Source organism: Carettochelys insculpta, chromosome 2, assembly GCF_033958435.1.
Source record: "Carettochelys insculpta isolate YL-2023 chromosome 2, ASM3395843v1, whole genome shotgun sequence".
Taxonomy (NCBI): domain Eukaryota; kingdom Metazoa; phylum Chordata; order Testudines; family Carettochelyidae; genus Carettochelys; species Carettochelys insculpta.
In genome coordinates, this window is record NC_134138.1 from 150342401 (window position 1) to 150360641 (window position 18241).

At 40.9% G+C, this 18241-nt stretch overlaps 1 protein-coding gene across 1 annotated transcript in view; it reads left to right on the top strand.

Moving 5' to 3' along the window:
• Positions 1–18241, top strand: part of CTNND2 (catenin delta 2) — a 747444-nt gene that overhangs the window by 299150 nt on the left and 430053 nt on the right. The window contains exon 7 of the mRNA XM_074985959.1: positions 9363–9615. Within this exon, the coding sequence (XP_074842060.1) occupies positions 9363–9615 (253 nt within the window). The remainder of the gene's footprint in view (positions 1–9362; positions 9616–18241) is intronic.

The window sequence follows — 18241 nt, forward strand, 5'->3', positions numbered from 1 at the left end:
ATAGTGCAAAGTAATGCAGGATTGTTGCTGTGTTCTGTTCACTTGGGATATTTGTATTTAATTAGTACGACAGTGCTTTTTGTCAAAAGGACTGACGTGGTGCATAGGGCTTCAGCTGCACCATTGCTCCAGGGTCAGTTTCACCCATAATGTGGAAACCGGTTGAACTGATTAAATCTCTCATCTTCTTTGTTGCTCTGTTTAAATACTTGCATAATTTCAGCATTAGCAAACCAAAGAGCCTTTTTTTCTATAAAATTGTAGAATGAGATCCATATATTGGGAACTGAACAAAGCTCTTGAAGGAGGGCGTCTAACAGCCAGTCGGAATCACCAGCTGATTATCCCATTATTTGGAGACAGAGGCTGCGTCTACACTATGAGATAAAATCAGTTTTATTAAAATTGATTTCTTAACGCTGAGTTTTATCCTTCGATTTTGAGCATCGTCACCTACCCCCACGCTCCCCATAAAATCAGCTTACTGCTGCCACACACAAGTATCTTAAATTGAGCTTAAATTGAGTGCTGCAGCAGTGTATTGTGGGAACCTATCCCACAGCTCCCTAAGACCCATTGCATTCTGGCCCCATAAGTAGATGGGGATATAGGACATCATCTTCCCACATTTAATTCTCCTCTTTCCCCTGCCATGTTGAGTATTTAAGTAGACACTGGTGCTACACTGAAACTTGAATGAATCATTCACAGTTACAGCTCGGGGCAGCTAAAAGACCCCAGACTACAGCCAGGTTTGGACCTGCAAAAGAAGACCCTTATGACAAGAATATTCTCCTCTGCAAGCGTTACTTTGACAACTGTGGTAACTGTATAGCTAGTACGTTGCCTTCACTGACACATGTATGGCTAGGGGTGGCTAAAAGACCGCCGGCTACAGCCAGCCCCTGAAAATGGTGACCACTGAGGGAGACTTCCCTTGGGTGGCTAAAAGACTCCTGGCTGCAGCCAGCCCTGAAAATCGTGACTGCCAAGGGAGACATCCCCCAGGCAGCTAAAAGACCCCCGGCTACAGCCAGCCCCAAAAATCATGACCACCAAGGGAGACTGCCCCAGGTGGCTAAAAGACCCCCGACTATGGCCAACCCTGAAAATCGTGGCCATCAAGGGAGACATCCCCTGGGCGGCTAAAAGACCTTCAGCTCCGGTCCCCGAAAATTGTGACCCTCGCCACGTGCAAGCTTCCTGGCACCTTGCACAGTGCATCCTTTTATTGGTTCAGGGTCAAGCCACATGATGCAGCTGGGTGCAGGAATATTCCAGACTGTGTGGCACCTCCGGGGGAGGGAAGGAAGGAGATGTGGGGATCAGGACAACAGGTTAACAGCTGAAAAGAAGTTTCTAATATTACGACACAAGTACGACCCCCACCGGCAGCCTAGCTGACACATGGTACTTGGGGCCAGCAGCCAGCATCAGGCAGCGCAGATAAAAAGGAAGTTAGTAGTGGTATACAGAGAACCACAGACCCCACAGCTGCGCTGCTAGCAAGGAAAGAGAAGATATTTCAGCCTCTCAGGACTCTCCAGCCATGGACTTTTAGGTGCTGAGCCGAACTGAAATGGTCTTCTTGCTGCCTAATTCCTATGCACCTGAGAGCACTGGAGATGTAAGAGGCCAGAGTGGAGAAACAACTGTGGGGCATTGTGGGACAGATACAGGACATCTGTGGAAGCTAATGAATTCAATTTAAAGACACGGCGCATCCTTACTACCCTTCATTCAGAATTTTAATTTGAACTGAATGCTACATCCATCAGGTTAACATAATTTTAGGATTTCAATATTATGTCAATCTTAGTGGTCCATAAATCGAGCTAATGGAATTTACAGTGAGGACGGGCATTTAAAAAAATTGGGCTAACTGACTTAAAATCGATTTTCTCTCTTAGTGTAGACATAGCCAGAGAGTAGAAATCCCCTAGGGTTTGAAGCTGAAAGACACTGCTGAACCACAACATTCTGGAAACAACTGATGTTGGGTTTTGAGAAGCTGAAGAATTTGAAAAATTAAAATTGAGTCAAACTTTGAAGAGCAGTAAAGACACTTTTAAGTATTTACAAAATAGAAATGCACAAATTGTGTCCAGATTAGGTTTTATGTAACAAAGAAAGTTGATCATTTCCTGAGTCTGGAATCACATAAGTGTACTCGAGAGGGAATAGTATGAGCGGTAATAATAAATAATTGCCAGATTATGACATGCTTAGTCATACTGAGCAATGTCCTACTGCAGGAGTTACTCCCATTGATTTCTAGGGAAGAGTTTCTCAGAGAGGTAGCCATTGTTATTCTGTATCTTCACAAAACAAAAAAAGCAGTCCTGCGGCACCTTAAAGACCGACAGTGTTATTTATTAGGTGATGAACTTTTGTGGGAAAGACCCACTTACTCAGATCTGGAGAATAGCTGAGAGAAAAAAGAACTGGAAGAAAAAATATGGAATGAAAAAATAAGTATTTCAGTTTTTTTTTCTTCTTTTTTTCTCAGTTATCAGAAGTGGGTCTTTCCAATGAAAGCTCATCACCTAATAAATAATATTGTTAATCTTTAAGATGCCACAAGACTGGTTGTTTTGTTTTTCTGTCCAACAGGGAGAGTTTTATATCTGCAACATTACCAGATACATCCTTAGGAAAATTCAGTTGATCTGAAATTCAGAGTTTTTCCTTTTTTCCTTTTATACAAATTCAACTCTAAGGTTGAACTCTTAAGGTTCAAACTCTAACCACTCCTTGTGGATATTAGCTTTTATTCACAAATTGTGTATGTACTACCAAAATTCCTACACCCAATAGACATATGTAACAAATCAGTGTAAGTTGCGAGCTAACATAAACTAGTAGCATATGTGATGCCATAATAAAAACAATTACCATGCAAGAAATGTCAGCTATAAATTGCTGTGAAAGTACATTATTCCATTTGCCGAAGATCAGGAAATGGGACTCCCACCTCCAACGTTTTCTGCTGGAATTGTTCAAATAAGGGAACATTTTTAAGCACCTTGAGCAAGTATGCAATGGCTCTAAAAGTTGTGGCTGAGACACTTTGTCTGCATCTACACTACGAGATAAAATCAAATTTAAAGGAGTTAGTTCGTCATTAAGACATCACTATCTTCACTGTAAATGTCATTAGCTCGATTTAGTCTGACCTAATATCAATAACAAAATGTCGATATTAATGGATGTGTACAGCGTCAAACTCAAGTTTAAAATGTCGAATAAAGGCTAGTGTGGAAGTGCCATGTCTTTCATTTGAATTCATTAGCCTCCACAAGTGTTCTGTATGTATTCCACAAAGCTACACGCTGCATCTGGCTCCCAGCTCCCCGCTACTAGCGGGACCTGGGAAACTGACATGGACGTGGGCTGCTGCTTTGTCAGTTTCCCAAGTCCCCCAGCTTGGGGAAGCCAGGAAATTAACCAGGGCTGCTGTGCTGTCAGTTTCTCAGCTGCAGAGACCCGGGAAACTGATGGCGCTGCTGCACCTGGCTCCCAACTCCTTGCTACTAGCAGGAGCCAGAAAACTGGCTAGGGTTGTTAGATAGATTCAGGGTAGGTGTTCACACCCTATGCCAAATACAGGACACCTGGCCTCAGGGGATGGGGATGCTGTCTCATGTCAGGGCTCCCCAAAATGGGGAGCTGCCCTACAGTGGGGCACCAGGGATGGGGGTTTTGCAGCCTCCCAGTGGGGTGCCAGAGAATGGGGCAGCTGTCTTGTGGCAGGGCTCCTTGGAAGAGGGAGCTGCTACCCTGAGGCACCAGGGAGCACCAGGGAACACAGAAGCCACCCTGCAATGGGGCTCCACGACAGTGGGAGCTGCTGTACTGAGGCACAGAGGACATGGCAGCTGCCCCATGGCAGGGCTCCCCTACAGTGATGGCTGCCACCCCAAGGCTTTGGGTGCTGACGAACAGGAGCCCTGCAAAATATGCTGAGTTATGCAAGGGTTGTATCCTCGGTAACCTCGTGTAACTCAAAGTTTGTGCAAGTTGTGGGGAGCCAGGAACCAGGTAGCAGCCTGGCTCCCACAGTGGCAGGGAGCCAGGAACCAGGTGGCAGCCTGGCTCCCAGCTCCTCTCCGCTGGTGGGAGCTAGGAAACTGACCAGCAGAGTGGTGAGGAGCCAGGGATAAGTCAGGCCACTGTGACTGTCCATCCCCCAGGTCCCTGAGCTGGGGGAAGCCGAGGAGAAGCCGCAGCAGCCTGTCTGCCTGGTGTTCCCCAGCTGGGGATGTCGGGTCTCCCTTTGGAGGTCCAACACACTATACAGAACCTGTCTTTCAAGGATGAGACTCTTTTCTAAAAAAACAGACAAAAGACTAAATACCTTGAAGGACTCTGGAGCCACCTTCAGGTCCCTGTGCAGTGAAGGGTTGGGTATGGGATACTTACTTAGCATCATGCTCCTGAAGCACATGTGACTCCGCATCCTGTGCCATTCCCAGATACTGTCCCTGCCGCTATGGTAGCTGCGAGGAAAACGCTGAGGGGAAGCAGCTCTGCGCACTGCCATTCCCCACAGCGCACTCTCGCTCTCTCCCAGGGGAGGAGCGGCAGTGCACAGAACTGCTTCCTCCTCCACTGCACAGGTGTTCCTGGATTAGGGACATCCAGAGTACAGAGGTTTCGGTGTACCACATTCATTCTGAAAGATTTACAGGGGTCCTAGATTTGACTATTCATGTCTGTTGTTCAAGTGTTTTCTGTCAAACCCTGAGCCTTACGATAGCATTTGAAGCATTTTTTTTAACATTAGTACAATTTCAAGTTGCATTTATTGTTTCTAACTGCACTTATGGGTAAAATGATATCCCCAATTCCCAAAAGAGCAACGAGTGCAGTTTACTAATAACAAACAGTTTGAGTACTGTGCTGAATATTAAGCAGAAAAAAAATGTGCTTTCTGATTTTCTGCTTTTTGTACCCTAACTACCCATGTCATGATTCTAAAAGTAGTATTACTGCATCATTTCATGACATCATAGAGGCATCATGGGAATAATACCACAGTAACCCCCCAAGATACACACACCTGAGTTGCGCCTGTCTGGGGTTAATGCGACTGCTGCTCCTGACAGAAGCAGGGAAACCGCTCTTGTCAGGGGTGGCAGCCTGACTCTTGTCACCCTACAGAAGCGGTTTCATGCTCCTGTTGGAGGCAGTAGCCTGACTCTTGGCTGCTGCCCCTGACAGGAGCAGTTTCCCAGTCCTGGGAGTGGTGGGGAGCTGGGAGCCAGGCTGCCCCTGGTTCCCGGCTCCCCTCCCCTTGTAGAGTCGGGAAACTAAGCAGGGCAGCAACCCCCGCATAACTCCAGGGTTTACTCTGTTTAATCACATGGCATAGGACAGATTTTGAAAGGGACCTATAAATTGATAGACAGAAATGTGTGTGTGCGAATTGAATTTGTACTGACACTAATTTAGATATAAACATTCCCAAGGCCACTTTGCGTATGCAAAGTGTAGAAACAATGCCTTTTGAACAGTGGCTTCCAAACTTTTTGTCATTATGCCTCCTTTTTGTTTTTTGAGAAACTCTCATGTCCCCCCCACCTTTTCTTTGCCATCATCCAACTTCCTTTTTAACAAAAAATTCAATTCATAATTTAAAATTTAAAATAAATGCAAAATCTTGTTATAAACATTTTATTTAAACTTAAAAATAAGCACAAATAGTTTTTTGGCCCAAAAATGTAATACAAATGTAATTTAACATCAGAAATAGCAGAAACAAAATTAATTTAACATGAAGGATGATGCAGTATTTTCTTCATAAGTTGGGCAATCCTTGGTTTGAAAGACGAAAATGCACAACACAAATCGTTTTCAACATCCAGTCAATTTTTTTGTTTTGTTTTTAATGTGACTAAACTTGAAAACTTTTTTCACAGCGGTACATTGACAAAAACAGAAGAATAATATGTAGTGCTTCTTCTCCAACTTTCAAGCAGATTGCGAAATATTTTATCCAAAATTCCTCCAAACTTGGGTTTTCGAAATTATCGTTCACAGTTGAATCACATTTTGAGTGCTTGTTCTTGCAATACTTCTGACAATGAATTGACATCAGTGTTGAATGGATTGTGTGCTAATTTTTGAAGCAGGTTACCAGAAAAGTTGTCTGGAAAATAGCAGATGAATTCATGAGCAAGACAATCCAGCTGAAACATAATTTCGTTCTTCATATCCTCTTTACAAAATTCTTGGAATCCTCCATTTTTAAACAGTGATGAAAATGTCAGAAAAGACGAAAAGTCAGGCATCTCAGCTTATGTTCAATGTTTCCGAAGCTGAATATTTTCCATAAACACTTTGATGGCATCATGGCGTGCTATAATTTAGTAATGTTGTTATTAGAGCTTTTTGTCACTCTCCACATTTCAGTGGCAGATCAAAAGTTAGCAGCATTCCCCATGCTCCTGAATATTTATCTTAATGCATAGCTTTTCTTTTTCTTTCATTTCTACTTATTTTGCTGCTGTTTCCTAACTTCTGCTTTTTTATTATTATGTGACAACAAATTTTATATACTCCATGTTGTTAAAATGCTACCATCTTTTTCTTCATCTTGATGTGATATTGCTGACTCCAGGAATTTTGGTTTGGTTTTGTATGGTTTGTGAACACAGTTATCAGAATTTGAAGATACAGGTAGTCCCTGACTTACAAATGGGTTACATTTCAAACACCTGGTCATAACTTGACTTGGTTGTAAGTCGGAAATATCCTTACACTGTAATCCCTCAAGGTATGTGAGTGTTGCATTCCAAGCAACCCTCAAGTACCTTGAATTTTATGTAAGTCGGGGAGGGCTTGTGTTGGGGCCCTGTGAAGGGGCAGGAGGATTAAGCCTAGGGTGGGTTAGGGTTGAGCGAGGCAGGGGAGGGGTTGAATGGGGGTGCACCGGGGTGGGGTGCTTGAGCAGGGGGCAGGTTGGAGCCCCCCTTATGCTGATCTGGGTCCACATGGGGGTTGGGGGAGTTGGGTCCAGGTCTGTGGGGGTGGGGCCAGGTGTGGGGAGGTTGAGGCCCAGGTGCGCTGGCGGGTGTTGGGGTACAGGGGTTGGATTTCGGTCAGCATCAGTTGGAGGGGAGCCCCAGGTGTGTGGCTGGAGCCCCTCACTGGGGGAGGTGAGCTGGAGTACACGGGGTGGGGTGAGCTGGACGATGGTCATAAGTCGATGTGCTCGTAAGTCGGGGGCCACGTGTAGTTACTAAATTACAATTGATCCCTCTTTGAAATTAGAAGAGTATCCTTAGTGTGTGTGTGTGTGTGTGTGTGTGTGTGTGTATAAATAACTTTGCTGGTAATTCATTAAGCTAATGTATGATGTGCGATAAAAGATGTGATAGCTTTTTTTCTGTATGTTAACCACCAGATTTTCAATATTATGACATTGTAACGTAAATTCTGTGATTCAACTCCCTGGTCATAGACGTAAGAATGAAAAGTACAGAAAAAGCTAATAAAGGAAGGATACTAAAAGACCAATACTCTGAAGGAACATGTATCTGAATCTTGGCAAACACTACTGTTCGATAAGCCCTTTCAGAGAGGCACTATCAACTACCTTTTGAGTACTGCCTTTTTCACTTTTACCACATAGTGCAATATAAAACCCTGAACGTTATTTCATGGAACTTAATGCAATACATAAATATATTTGTATTTATCCATCTGAAATGTAAAGGTGCATATCAGAAGAAATGACGTGGAAAATTATTGAAAGAGCTGGAATTGGAGGATACATATTCATACATGATTTTGACATGATCCTGAAGCTGGATTCATTGCTGTTTATGGCAGAACTTCAGTTGCATTTGATAAGAACAAGACTTGGCCCATTATGAACTCACTCACTGTGCACTTTTTTTAATTCTGCTCAGAATTAAACAGAACAGCTTTCCATCTGGGTTTAAGGGCCAGTATGTATAGGAACTAATCCTATGGTCCCTATTACAAGACTCTAGTTGATGTCATCAAAACTTCAGAGCATAGGTTCAAAATTGCGGCTGTTAAGAACCCAGTATTTATGCCATATTGAAGTATGCTCTACTGTAGAGGTGTAATAAAAAGAAATTGGGCTCTGAAGCAGATTAACAAGATTTTTTAAGGTGCAGAATCACTGAGTCACTTCAAATCTGTTAGTTAAGCTGCTCTGAACTATTCATACATTAATCTTGATGAGTACATTTCACTACCATTTTAGACAGATATAAATGAATGTGCATAGTGTAATTATTTTTCAGGGTGTGGTAGAAGACAATTGAGTCTTGTTTATAATGCTATCAAGAAAATTATTAATGCAAACAAGAATGTGTTTTGTATATTTTCCCGGAACTAGGACCCCAGAAGTGGGATGACAAGTAATCCATATATTTATTTCAACTTTAATAGTCATCATTTTCAATCTAGAATTTAAAGCGTGGTTCTGCTTTCTTCTGGTGGGAGCATTACCTGTGTAAAGACTGCAGAATCAGACCCTTAGTGCTGTTGAAATTTATCTTAACTACTCCAATTCTCTTCTCGCGACATGTACAAAATTTGCATTGAGATTTTCATATGTGTGTGTGTGTGTGTGTGTGTGTGTAATTTAAGGTTTAATTCATTCTTGAATATAATGTAAGTAATTCAAAGCCCCTATCAAACAAATGTTTCAACCTGATCTCTAGATAACCATTTTAAACGTTACTTAGTCTATAGCTGCATCTACATGGCCCTTCCCTTTTGGAAGGGGCATGCAAATAAGTGAAATCGGGAATGCAAATGAGGCCTGGATTTAAGTATTTCCCACCTCATGTGCATATTCCCTTGTGATCTTACTCTTGGAAGAGCCATTTCCAGAAGCTAAAGCAGCTGTATGGATGGAATTCCTTTGAAAGGAAAACGACCTTTTGGAAGCATCCTTCTTCCTGAAACAAAATAGGACAAAGGGTGCTTTCGAAAGTGGGGTTTCCTCTCAAAGGAACTGCATCCACATGACTGCTTTGGCTTCCAGAAATGGCTCTTCAGGAGCCAGATCATGTGGGAATATGCAAATGAAGCACAAGAGATTTAAATCCAAGCCCCGTGCGTGTCCGATCTTCCTCATTTGCATGCCCCTTCCAAAAGGGAGGGGCCGTGTAGACACAGCTTATGAGTGGCATGTTATCTAGAATTTTCACTTGACAGTTATTTATCTCTGTGCTTTCGATGATGACAATGTTCCTTTTTTCTCATTCTTTTCGAACCCCTGTTTATATGTGTGTATTTTTTCCTCTGCCTAGACCTGGTTAACCATTTCTGTGAGCAGGTCCTCAATTTTTTACTTTGTCCCTACTTTCCTGTCGTAGCCCCATCTTCCCCTGGTGTCGACTCCGTACCCTTACAGCGCACAGGCAGTCAGCACGGCACACAGAATGCAACATCGACCTTCCAGAGGGCCAGCTATGCTGCAGGCCCAGCCTCCAATTACGCAGACCCTTACCGACAGCTGCAGTATTGTCCTTCTGTTGAATCACCATACAGCAAATCTGGACCAGCCATTCCACCTGAGGGGACCTTGGCTAGGTCACCTTCCATTGATAGCATTCAGAAAGATCCCAGGTGGGTGAAATCTTATTTTGTCTACCATTATCTGTTGCTAAAGATAATGTAAAATGTAATTTGCTTCTTGTATGTCAACTAGGGTGTATTATTAAACCAAACAAAAATTGTGCTTTATGCTACAAAAGATGCTTTGTTTGAGTTAGGCTTCTCTGTTGCACTGCTTTATTTTAGCAGGCTCTTGTGAGCTCTCCTTTAAAAGAAGATGGCTTTTGGTACATACATTTAGTCTGCCCTTGTTAGAGCCTCCATGTGAAATACTATGAAAAGAGATTATGTTGAGACCGTGGCATTATGAGTCCTTGAATCTTAATTGTGATGGCTTAGGTTTTCCTTTTCAATTCACGGAGAAAATTTGTCCTTCTGTAAATGTTTAACAATATGCAAAGTGGCAGCCTAGTAGTAGGCTGTTGCAATAACAGTGATCGAGAGGAAGAACATATTCAAGTCTACATTTCATCTGAAGATGCAGTATCTAGGCTGTGCCAGGCCTTGACAGCAGAATGATTTCCATTGTAATTTTCAAGAAATGATTATTGCTGCCAATAAATTTAAAATGGAGAGCATCTTCTCTTCGTAAAAAGTATTGACCTTTATTACACATACATTCTGTATTGGGTGTGTGTCTATACAGCTTTTTAACTATAGCTGTAAAATAGTGGTCTCTGTAAATCAAAGAGTAAGTGCTCGATGGCAGCTTTGTAAGGGACGAGTTATCCACAGTGATGACAACAGGAATGGAGATATGAACAGTAGCACTTAATTCAGTGGGTTGCTTTTGTTTGCTTTTTGTGGTAAAAAGGATCAATTATTTCATGGAGGGCTATTTATGTTTATCTAAACTATATGGTTTTGCAGTTGAAATCAAACTCTTGAGAAGTTATATAATTTAACTTTTATTCATAAAATGCATATTCATTTGTATAGGAATTTCTTTGGTAAATACTGTGATTTTGCTGCATACTATTTAGCAAAAAGATTGCCCCAAAATGTGGGCATGTAAAGGTCAGTCGGGAGCCTGAACTGTGCACATGTTGATTATCGGTATAATTATTGCCTCACCTAGTCCAAGAGTTTACCAGCAGGTGAATTTCATAGCGTGTTGGCCATACTGCTGCTTCTGGTACAGCTCATTCTGCTAGTGGTTCACTTCTGATGCAGGAATAATGGGTGTCACCTTATCTGTAACTGTTGATGCTACATCATACATTTGAGTGAAGAGGAAGCAGGCACTGTGTGCTTTAGGTTTATTTGTTTTCCCATATCTTGGCACAACTTGGGTAAAATGTCTTCAACACTAACATAGTTTACCCACTTACAAGGGCACTAAATCCTGACATTTGTTGCATGGTATTGAATTCTTGGTGGCAATACTGCATGAAGACATGTACCATATTATGGTGTTGTTGGACATATGATTTAAAAAGTTGTAAGCTCGGTGGAAAATACACCCTTATCACTGTAGTGGTGGCATGGTCAGTACCCGCATAGTTCATATGCTTGGCAAATGGTAAATTTGTTCCTTTTGTTAAATGGTTTTGTTTACATTTGTTTGGTGCTCTGGCCTTATTTTCCAGCCCTTCGATACAATGTTTGGAATTATACAAATACTGATTTCTATAGGAATACAGGTGATGGAATATTAACATCCATAGATGCATGTAGAATGTGGTAAGCTTAACACAGAGAACAAGTTGTTTTGCTATCTTTTTTCATATATTAATCCTAAACAGGTTGTGATTTTTTCCCTTTTTTCATAACAGGGATTTAAATTGTAGCTCATGAAAATGTATTTCATGTTGTAGATTACTAGTGAGCTGCTGACTGAAGTTATTGCTTCAAGTATTTGTTATCTGTATGTTCACTGACTGTGTTAATTGGTTGTTTACCTGAGTCACATAATGGTTTTCTTAAAAGTATTGAAGAAGGGGGTACAAACACTGTCAAAGTCAGTTGTAGGGATTTTTTCTCAAACAAATGGTTGTAAGTATTTTACAATATTGGTTGCTCAGCTCTAGATCTAAATTATCTGTGAATAGAAATGAAAAGGGGTGACATCTGCAGGTAAAAAGGTTCCTGCTTGAAACCAGAGCCAGACTTATGGAAATGGCTTGATGTACCAAGAAAAAGATTACCTTTTGTTTGTTTTTTGTTTGTTTGTTTTTGTTGTTTTTAAACTTATCTGGCAAGAAGAAATCAAAGTGTGTTGAAGGTAGGGAGGGAACTCAGTTTCTCAAGTCAAAGGATGAAGTTTTGGCCCATTTTACATAGCTGGTAGAGGTGAGGAGGAATGGTATTGGACAGCTCTCCTAAGCATCAGGAACTCTCACAGGAGCAGCAGATGGTACAGAGCCAGCAGCTCCTTGATTTCTATGCACAGATCCTGTATAAAATTCCACAAGTAGCATTCTAAAATCTCTGGATGGTCCCTTGATTTACAAAGTTCCAGTTCATGAATTCTTGCGACAATGAACCATGTAAATTTATAACTGTTTTTTCAATTTACAAACACTATTTTCACTACAACAAAGAATGAACCTTCATCCAAGTGCTCTGCCAGCAGCTCCATTTTTGATTTACAAATACTCACCTTAGCAACAGTTTTCATCAAACAAATTCCATTCTTAAACTGAGGGAATAGGTGTATTTGGGAACATTGTAGACTCCTTGCCACTAACAGCAAAACTAGACCAGGGCATGTAAATCTCCTTTAGGAGCAATGATAAAGAGCACAGTTGAGCATATTGTCTCCTGATCTACAGTAAACTCTTTCATATCTTGCATTCTATCATCTGAAACTCTCAAATAAGCAACATTTTAACCATAAGTAAATTTTAGTTACGTTTTCCATCAGCATACTAAAGTGAAAGTAAATACACATAAATACAGCAAGTAGAGTATAAGTTTACAGTGCACAATACTACTGTTCTTAGTAAACAAAATACTCTGCATATATTTTCGTTTGTTTCTTCATATCTAATCTTGTTTTTCTTTAGTGTTATGCATCGCTAGGCAAACATCTCTGTTATCAGAATATTTGAATATCCAGCAACCTCCTGGTCCCTGAGCTGCCAGATAGGAAAGAGTTTACTGTATTACAGGTGTATTCCTCTACATGGGCAAAATGCTTTACTAAGCTTCCCCTCTTCAGTTCTCTTCTCCATTTTACCAGACACCTATTGACAAATTGGAGGGAGTTTATTGAGAAGCAACTAAAATACCAGGAGAGTTAGACAGATTGATTTATAAGGAAAGAGTTAAATCGTGGCTGCAAGAATAAAGAGGACAAAAGAGGCAAAACACCCCAAAAACTCAAAGGACCACTGAGGAAAGACAGAAACTATTTAATATAGTTGGGGTATAATTATAAGAGTAAGGGATGGAATTAAGAAACAAGATTTGGACTCACTGTCGAGAAAAGCTTCCTGATGGTAAGCTGTGTTAGCCTGAGGAATTGGCTTCCTGGGGAAATTCCTTGTGTGCTTTGAAACTAGAGTGAACAAACAGCAGAAAATGTATCAGAGGGAGAAGTCTCCTATTGCGTAAGGGGTAAACTGTATGATGTAATAGATCTTTGACTTCCATTACACTGTGATCTATTGCTGTTAAGAAAACATAATTAAATGAGTTTCTGGTACTAAATCTGTATAATTTGTTACATGTGCCTGCAGGCCACTAGTGGACTAAACTGAAACACAAAAGAAATTTATAAAATCCATATGCTTCTGATTGGTTTGTGGCATATGTAGATTTGTTCAGTAGGCAAGAACCTGGGGGAGGGCCTTCTCCATCCAGCAAGCCTCGTCCCCACCCTCCTGGCCAGTGTGAAGTTGGTACACCCCATCACAGAGTCCTTGAAGTATATTCAATTAGTTTATTTTAAGGATTATCATAATATCAGCTGAATTACTTTACTGTAAATCTGAAGGCTTATAAGAATATAAACCTTAGTATGTGTGCTTGTGCAAAGAAAATTATCAGGGTGTTTGCATTAATTTTTATTTTAAAAATGTTATGAAGCAGTGAAATACACTGATGATGGATAGCAATCTGAAGCAGGTACTACCACATAATAGTTTTTTTGGTGAATTCATTGTTTGTATTAACACTCTCCATTGCAAGGTTTAATTTTTTGTTTCCAGTGTGCTTTTCCGAACCCATTCAAGTGGCGGAATCAAGCATCTGGAGCCCTAACTTGATATTTTTACAGTGATCATGTTAGCTGTGTCTTTCTTTATTCCAGCAGAATATCTGTTCTGTTTTCATATTCTTATTGTGAAGGAGATAGCATATCCTCACAGGCATGTATCAATAGTTACCTAAGTGTAGAACAGTGAATGAATATGAAACATAAGAATCAAAGGGACGATCCAATCAAGCCATGAATACACATCACTGAAGACAATTGTTACAGATTCAGGGCAGACCTCACATTCTCACACAAACCATCCCCCCAAATGAAAGGGGTGAGTTTTCCTTTTGCATATAGAAGAGTCATGGTAAAGAGTAGGAAATATAAAATGACCAGAGAATGGGCGAGGGGCAAACATAGCTAAAGATGAGAACTGGTGATATAAACAGGACGTATGTTGTGCCCTAAAATCTGCAAACACTGGATTGCAGCAATCTGATTGAAGAGAGTATTCCACCCCCAATGACACCTGACCCTCAATGTCTGGCTTCAAGCGTGGTCAAGACTTCAGGAGAGCATCCCATTCCAAGGCTTTAATTTGTTGGGCAAAGACTAGGAGAGAGAGGAGGGTGTTGCCCAAGTTCCTGTGGCCTAGATCGTGAAAACTAAGTAACAGCTGGGTTTAGACTGACAGGAGAGGTTGTAACTGGCTGGAAAGGTTTAGGGCCTCAACATCATCAACAATGATGGGTTCAGTGCCTGGTGGTGTCTGATGCCTCTCTCACCATTTCCTTCCATCTTTCCTGTCCAGTGCAGAGTGGGTTAGTTTTCTGTAGACTAGCTCCACATCAATTTGCTATAGCATCTACCCATTCTCTGTGGGGTCTGCCTATCCTATTCAAACCATCCATTACGTCAAACACCAGGGTCTTGATTTTTTGTTTGTCATTCATTCTGCAGATATGAGTGAATAGCTGTAACTTGCATTGTATAACCTTCTGCAGTAGGTTCACGTTCAGCTGTATCTTCCTATATAATTCCTCATTGGTGACCTTCTACATCCATCCTATTCTCAGGATCTTTGTATAATAACTTCTCTCAACACCAATATTCTTCTCTTTGAATCTTTCGTTATCACCCTTGTCTCACATCCATACAACATGATGCTGAATACACACATTTTCAAGATGCTCAGCTTCATTCCTAAGCTAATTGCTTTGCTGTTCCAGATCTTACCCATTGCCTTCAAACTCGCTCTTTCTTTCGGTGTTCTAGTCGCTGTTTCCTGGAGATGAACTATTGTAACATATGGCTCACTCATCTCACTTTATGATAAATATGGTTCATTGTTCAACTGATTGTTTTCTATACTATTTCTATTATTCGCTACACTGCATGTCACACATTGCTTATCAAATGAATTTCCATAGTGTCCTAAACCAAAACCTGCAGAGCACTCTATGAAAGAGAAAAGATTGTATTTTTTAGCACACATCACACTGTCTTTTCTATGACTGGCATTGTTCTTCTGATGACACAGAAGTTTGTATGTGAGCCCCTTTTAGATTCATCACTCAATATTGCTGCCATCTCACCTTTAAAAGCACTCTAAAACAAATCAGTTCACAAACTCATCATATTGTAATTTCATTATATTACAATCCCATGGACGTTGGTGGTCCATTAGGTTTGAATAGTGAATCTAAACTAATTAAAGCTTCCAGACTTGCCACTGAGGAGTTCATACATTATGAAATGTTGTATATGCAGTGTAGATCTGTCTAGTATATTTTTCACTTAGTGGCATATTTATTTAATCTATAATGTGCAAATTTTAGGTTTATGGTATCCCCTCTTATCTTTCTTATCTTTCACCTCACAATGCTTAAATGGAGTGAGCCCTGTGCAATCCGTATCTTACACAGTAGTGATGACTGCCCTGTACCCCACAACAACTTCAAGCATTGGTGAGACTCCACGATTCTTACACTGAGCAATAGCATAAATTGTGACTTTACAACAACATGTTGTTTGCAATAAACAAAACCTCATTGTTTCACCTGCTCCCATCAGGCTTTGTTTACAAGGTGTTACATATGCACACCTTTGTATTTTCATACAAATGATCTCTGAAGGACAGATTCCCCAAATCCTTCAGCAGTATTGAGTTCCTGCTGGCACATTCCTTACCTTAGCATACAGTGTATTTTGCAAGACTGAAGTGAAGCACTGCTCAAGTAATGGAGCCAAAATGCTATTTGAAGAAAGCATTTATATTTACAAATAGTTAAAATGGAGAGGGGGGAATAGGAAAGCAAAAGATAATGTAACAGTTTATTTTCATTCTTTTCAGTGATTTATGTAAAGCTTTATAGTTGACTGAAATGGAAACTTTGAACACAGCAGGTGTCACTTTATATACACTGAATGGGATGGGTTTACTTTGGACATTCACGTTCTACATAAATATAAAACAGCAAGCAGTCCCACTTCCCTCCTCAGAGCATGGATGCCCCTTCCTTCAGCTCCTCACTTCTCTAGATCTCTTTAGGGAATATATAGAATGAGTTATTCTCTCTGGGGATCCACTGATCTTCACCTAGCGTCACCAGAATGCATCAAGCAGACCCTCCACCACAGATTTTCAGCCTGCTATTTGTTAATGGATGTTATCTCTAATTTCATTCACAATTCAAGATTGGAGAAGGGGCAAGGAGAGAGAAGGCCTACCCTAACTGGCTACCAGCCGCTGAGAAACATCCCCTCTCTCATTGCCAGCAGCTCATCCAATGAATTAGGGTCAAAGACACTTTATAATACTTGGCATTGTTCCTAATGGTTCCTTATCAACCATTATCTAGCAGTGATTCTTGCTATGATTCCCCAAATAGTTTCTACAATATTATCATGTTTCTGTCCTTTTACTTCATTTTTAAGCCACTTCAACAAGAATGCCTCTCCTTCTAATTCATTCACGTTTGCAGTTGTTTTTATCAGGCAACCCACTAAGGATGCTCCTCAAAAAGGTAGAGAATTGTCAGAGAGCTGGGAAAGAATGGAAGAAAAGAAGGGTGGGAGTGGGGAGGTCTCTGCACCTTCCTGAAGCAATATAAGAGGAAGATGAACCTATGCAAACAATAGCAGCCCAGCTTTGCAGTCACTTATGAGTGAAGGCTGAAGTCTGTGGATAAAAATAATAGCACTGGGGTGGCTCTTAGATTAATTTCACAGCATTTAAGTAAGAGAGTTGCTTTTTTTTTAAATATATACAAGAATTTTCTTTACTTGGGGGAAAAAAGTGTCTTTTGTAAACTCGCCAGTGTGTGATATAGTGTAACAAGGTGACTTGCCTGTAGGCTGGAGATCCTGGGCGTACACGAACCCTAATTGTAAGATGAGCCCATGGAGAGGAGGCAGGTGATTCCAAAATAACATGCAGCAGGGAGATGCAGGGTGCAGTGAGGCAGAGAGAGAGAAGCTCAGACTATTCAAGACAGGAAGCCTGGCAGCCAGGTGGCCAGGCTTGAGAAACAGAAGACTGTCTGGAATGGGGACTGGTGGAAGGAGTAGCTACAAGGAGCAGTTTTGGTCCCTGCAGAACCATAGCCAAGCAAAGCATATGTATGGAAGTTAAAGAAGGGAAGATTCACTAAACAGCTGTCTGTTTGGAACTGTCTAGTTCTTTGTTTCGGGAGAGCAGGGGTGGGTGTTTCGTTTTTAACTGTTGCCAGCTGAACACAAATGAAGAGTGAGTTAAAGGGTTTGAGTTTAGAAGGCCATTGCAGAATGAGTGAGTTCTTAGAGGGGCCTGGATGAAGGTGAAACAGAGGCATGTCAGCCATGGAGGGAACCTTAGCTACCAGGGAGGAGTCAGAAGGCAGTAACTAGCCACGAAGCCACTTATGGAGCAAGTTGTTTTGTTTTGTTTCATTTTTCTTCAGTTAGCCAGATAAGTTCTGGTAAAACTTCTGTATGTTACTATACCATTATGCAGTTTGTTCAGGTGAGACATTTCAAAGAATGGAGACTTGAGGGCTTTCTCATCATTTTCAATACCACTGTTATTTCCCTCTGCTCATATATAAATTCTGGCTTCTTTCAAAACCATATAATATTTGAAGTCTGAAATTTTGTGAGCGTCCTTCTGTGCATATGAATATTTTTATATCAGTGGAAGTCTAAAGAGTCACACTGTCACCTTTGAAGATATTGGACCCCAAATCTGTTGTTGGTTCAGAATTAACTAGAGCGAGATTTTGATCTTGGACCAGTTTAATTTCTCAGCTTATGCTTATCTCACCTTATCCAAATTGCTATATGCCAAAGAATAAAAGGGTTTTATATAAAGAAGATTGTTTTTATTTAAAAACTAGAGATGTCTGATAAAGCCCCCAAAGAAGATTTTAAAACAGAATTAATCCCATGTCAGAAAAGGAGTTATTTTCAACCTAGCCTGTGAGCTTTTAGAGGGCAGGCACTTTCTTTTTACTGCAG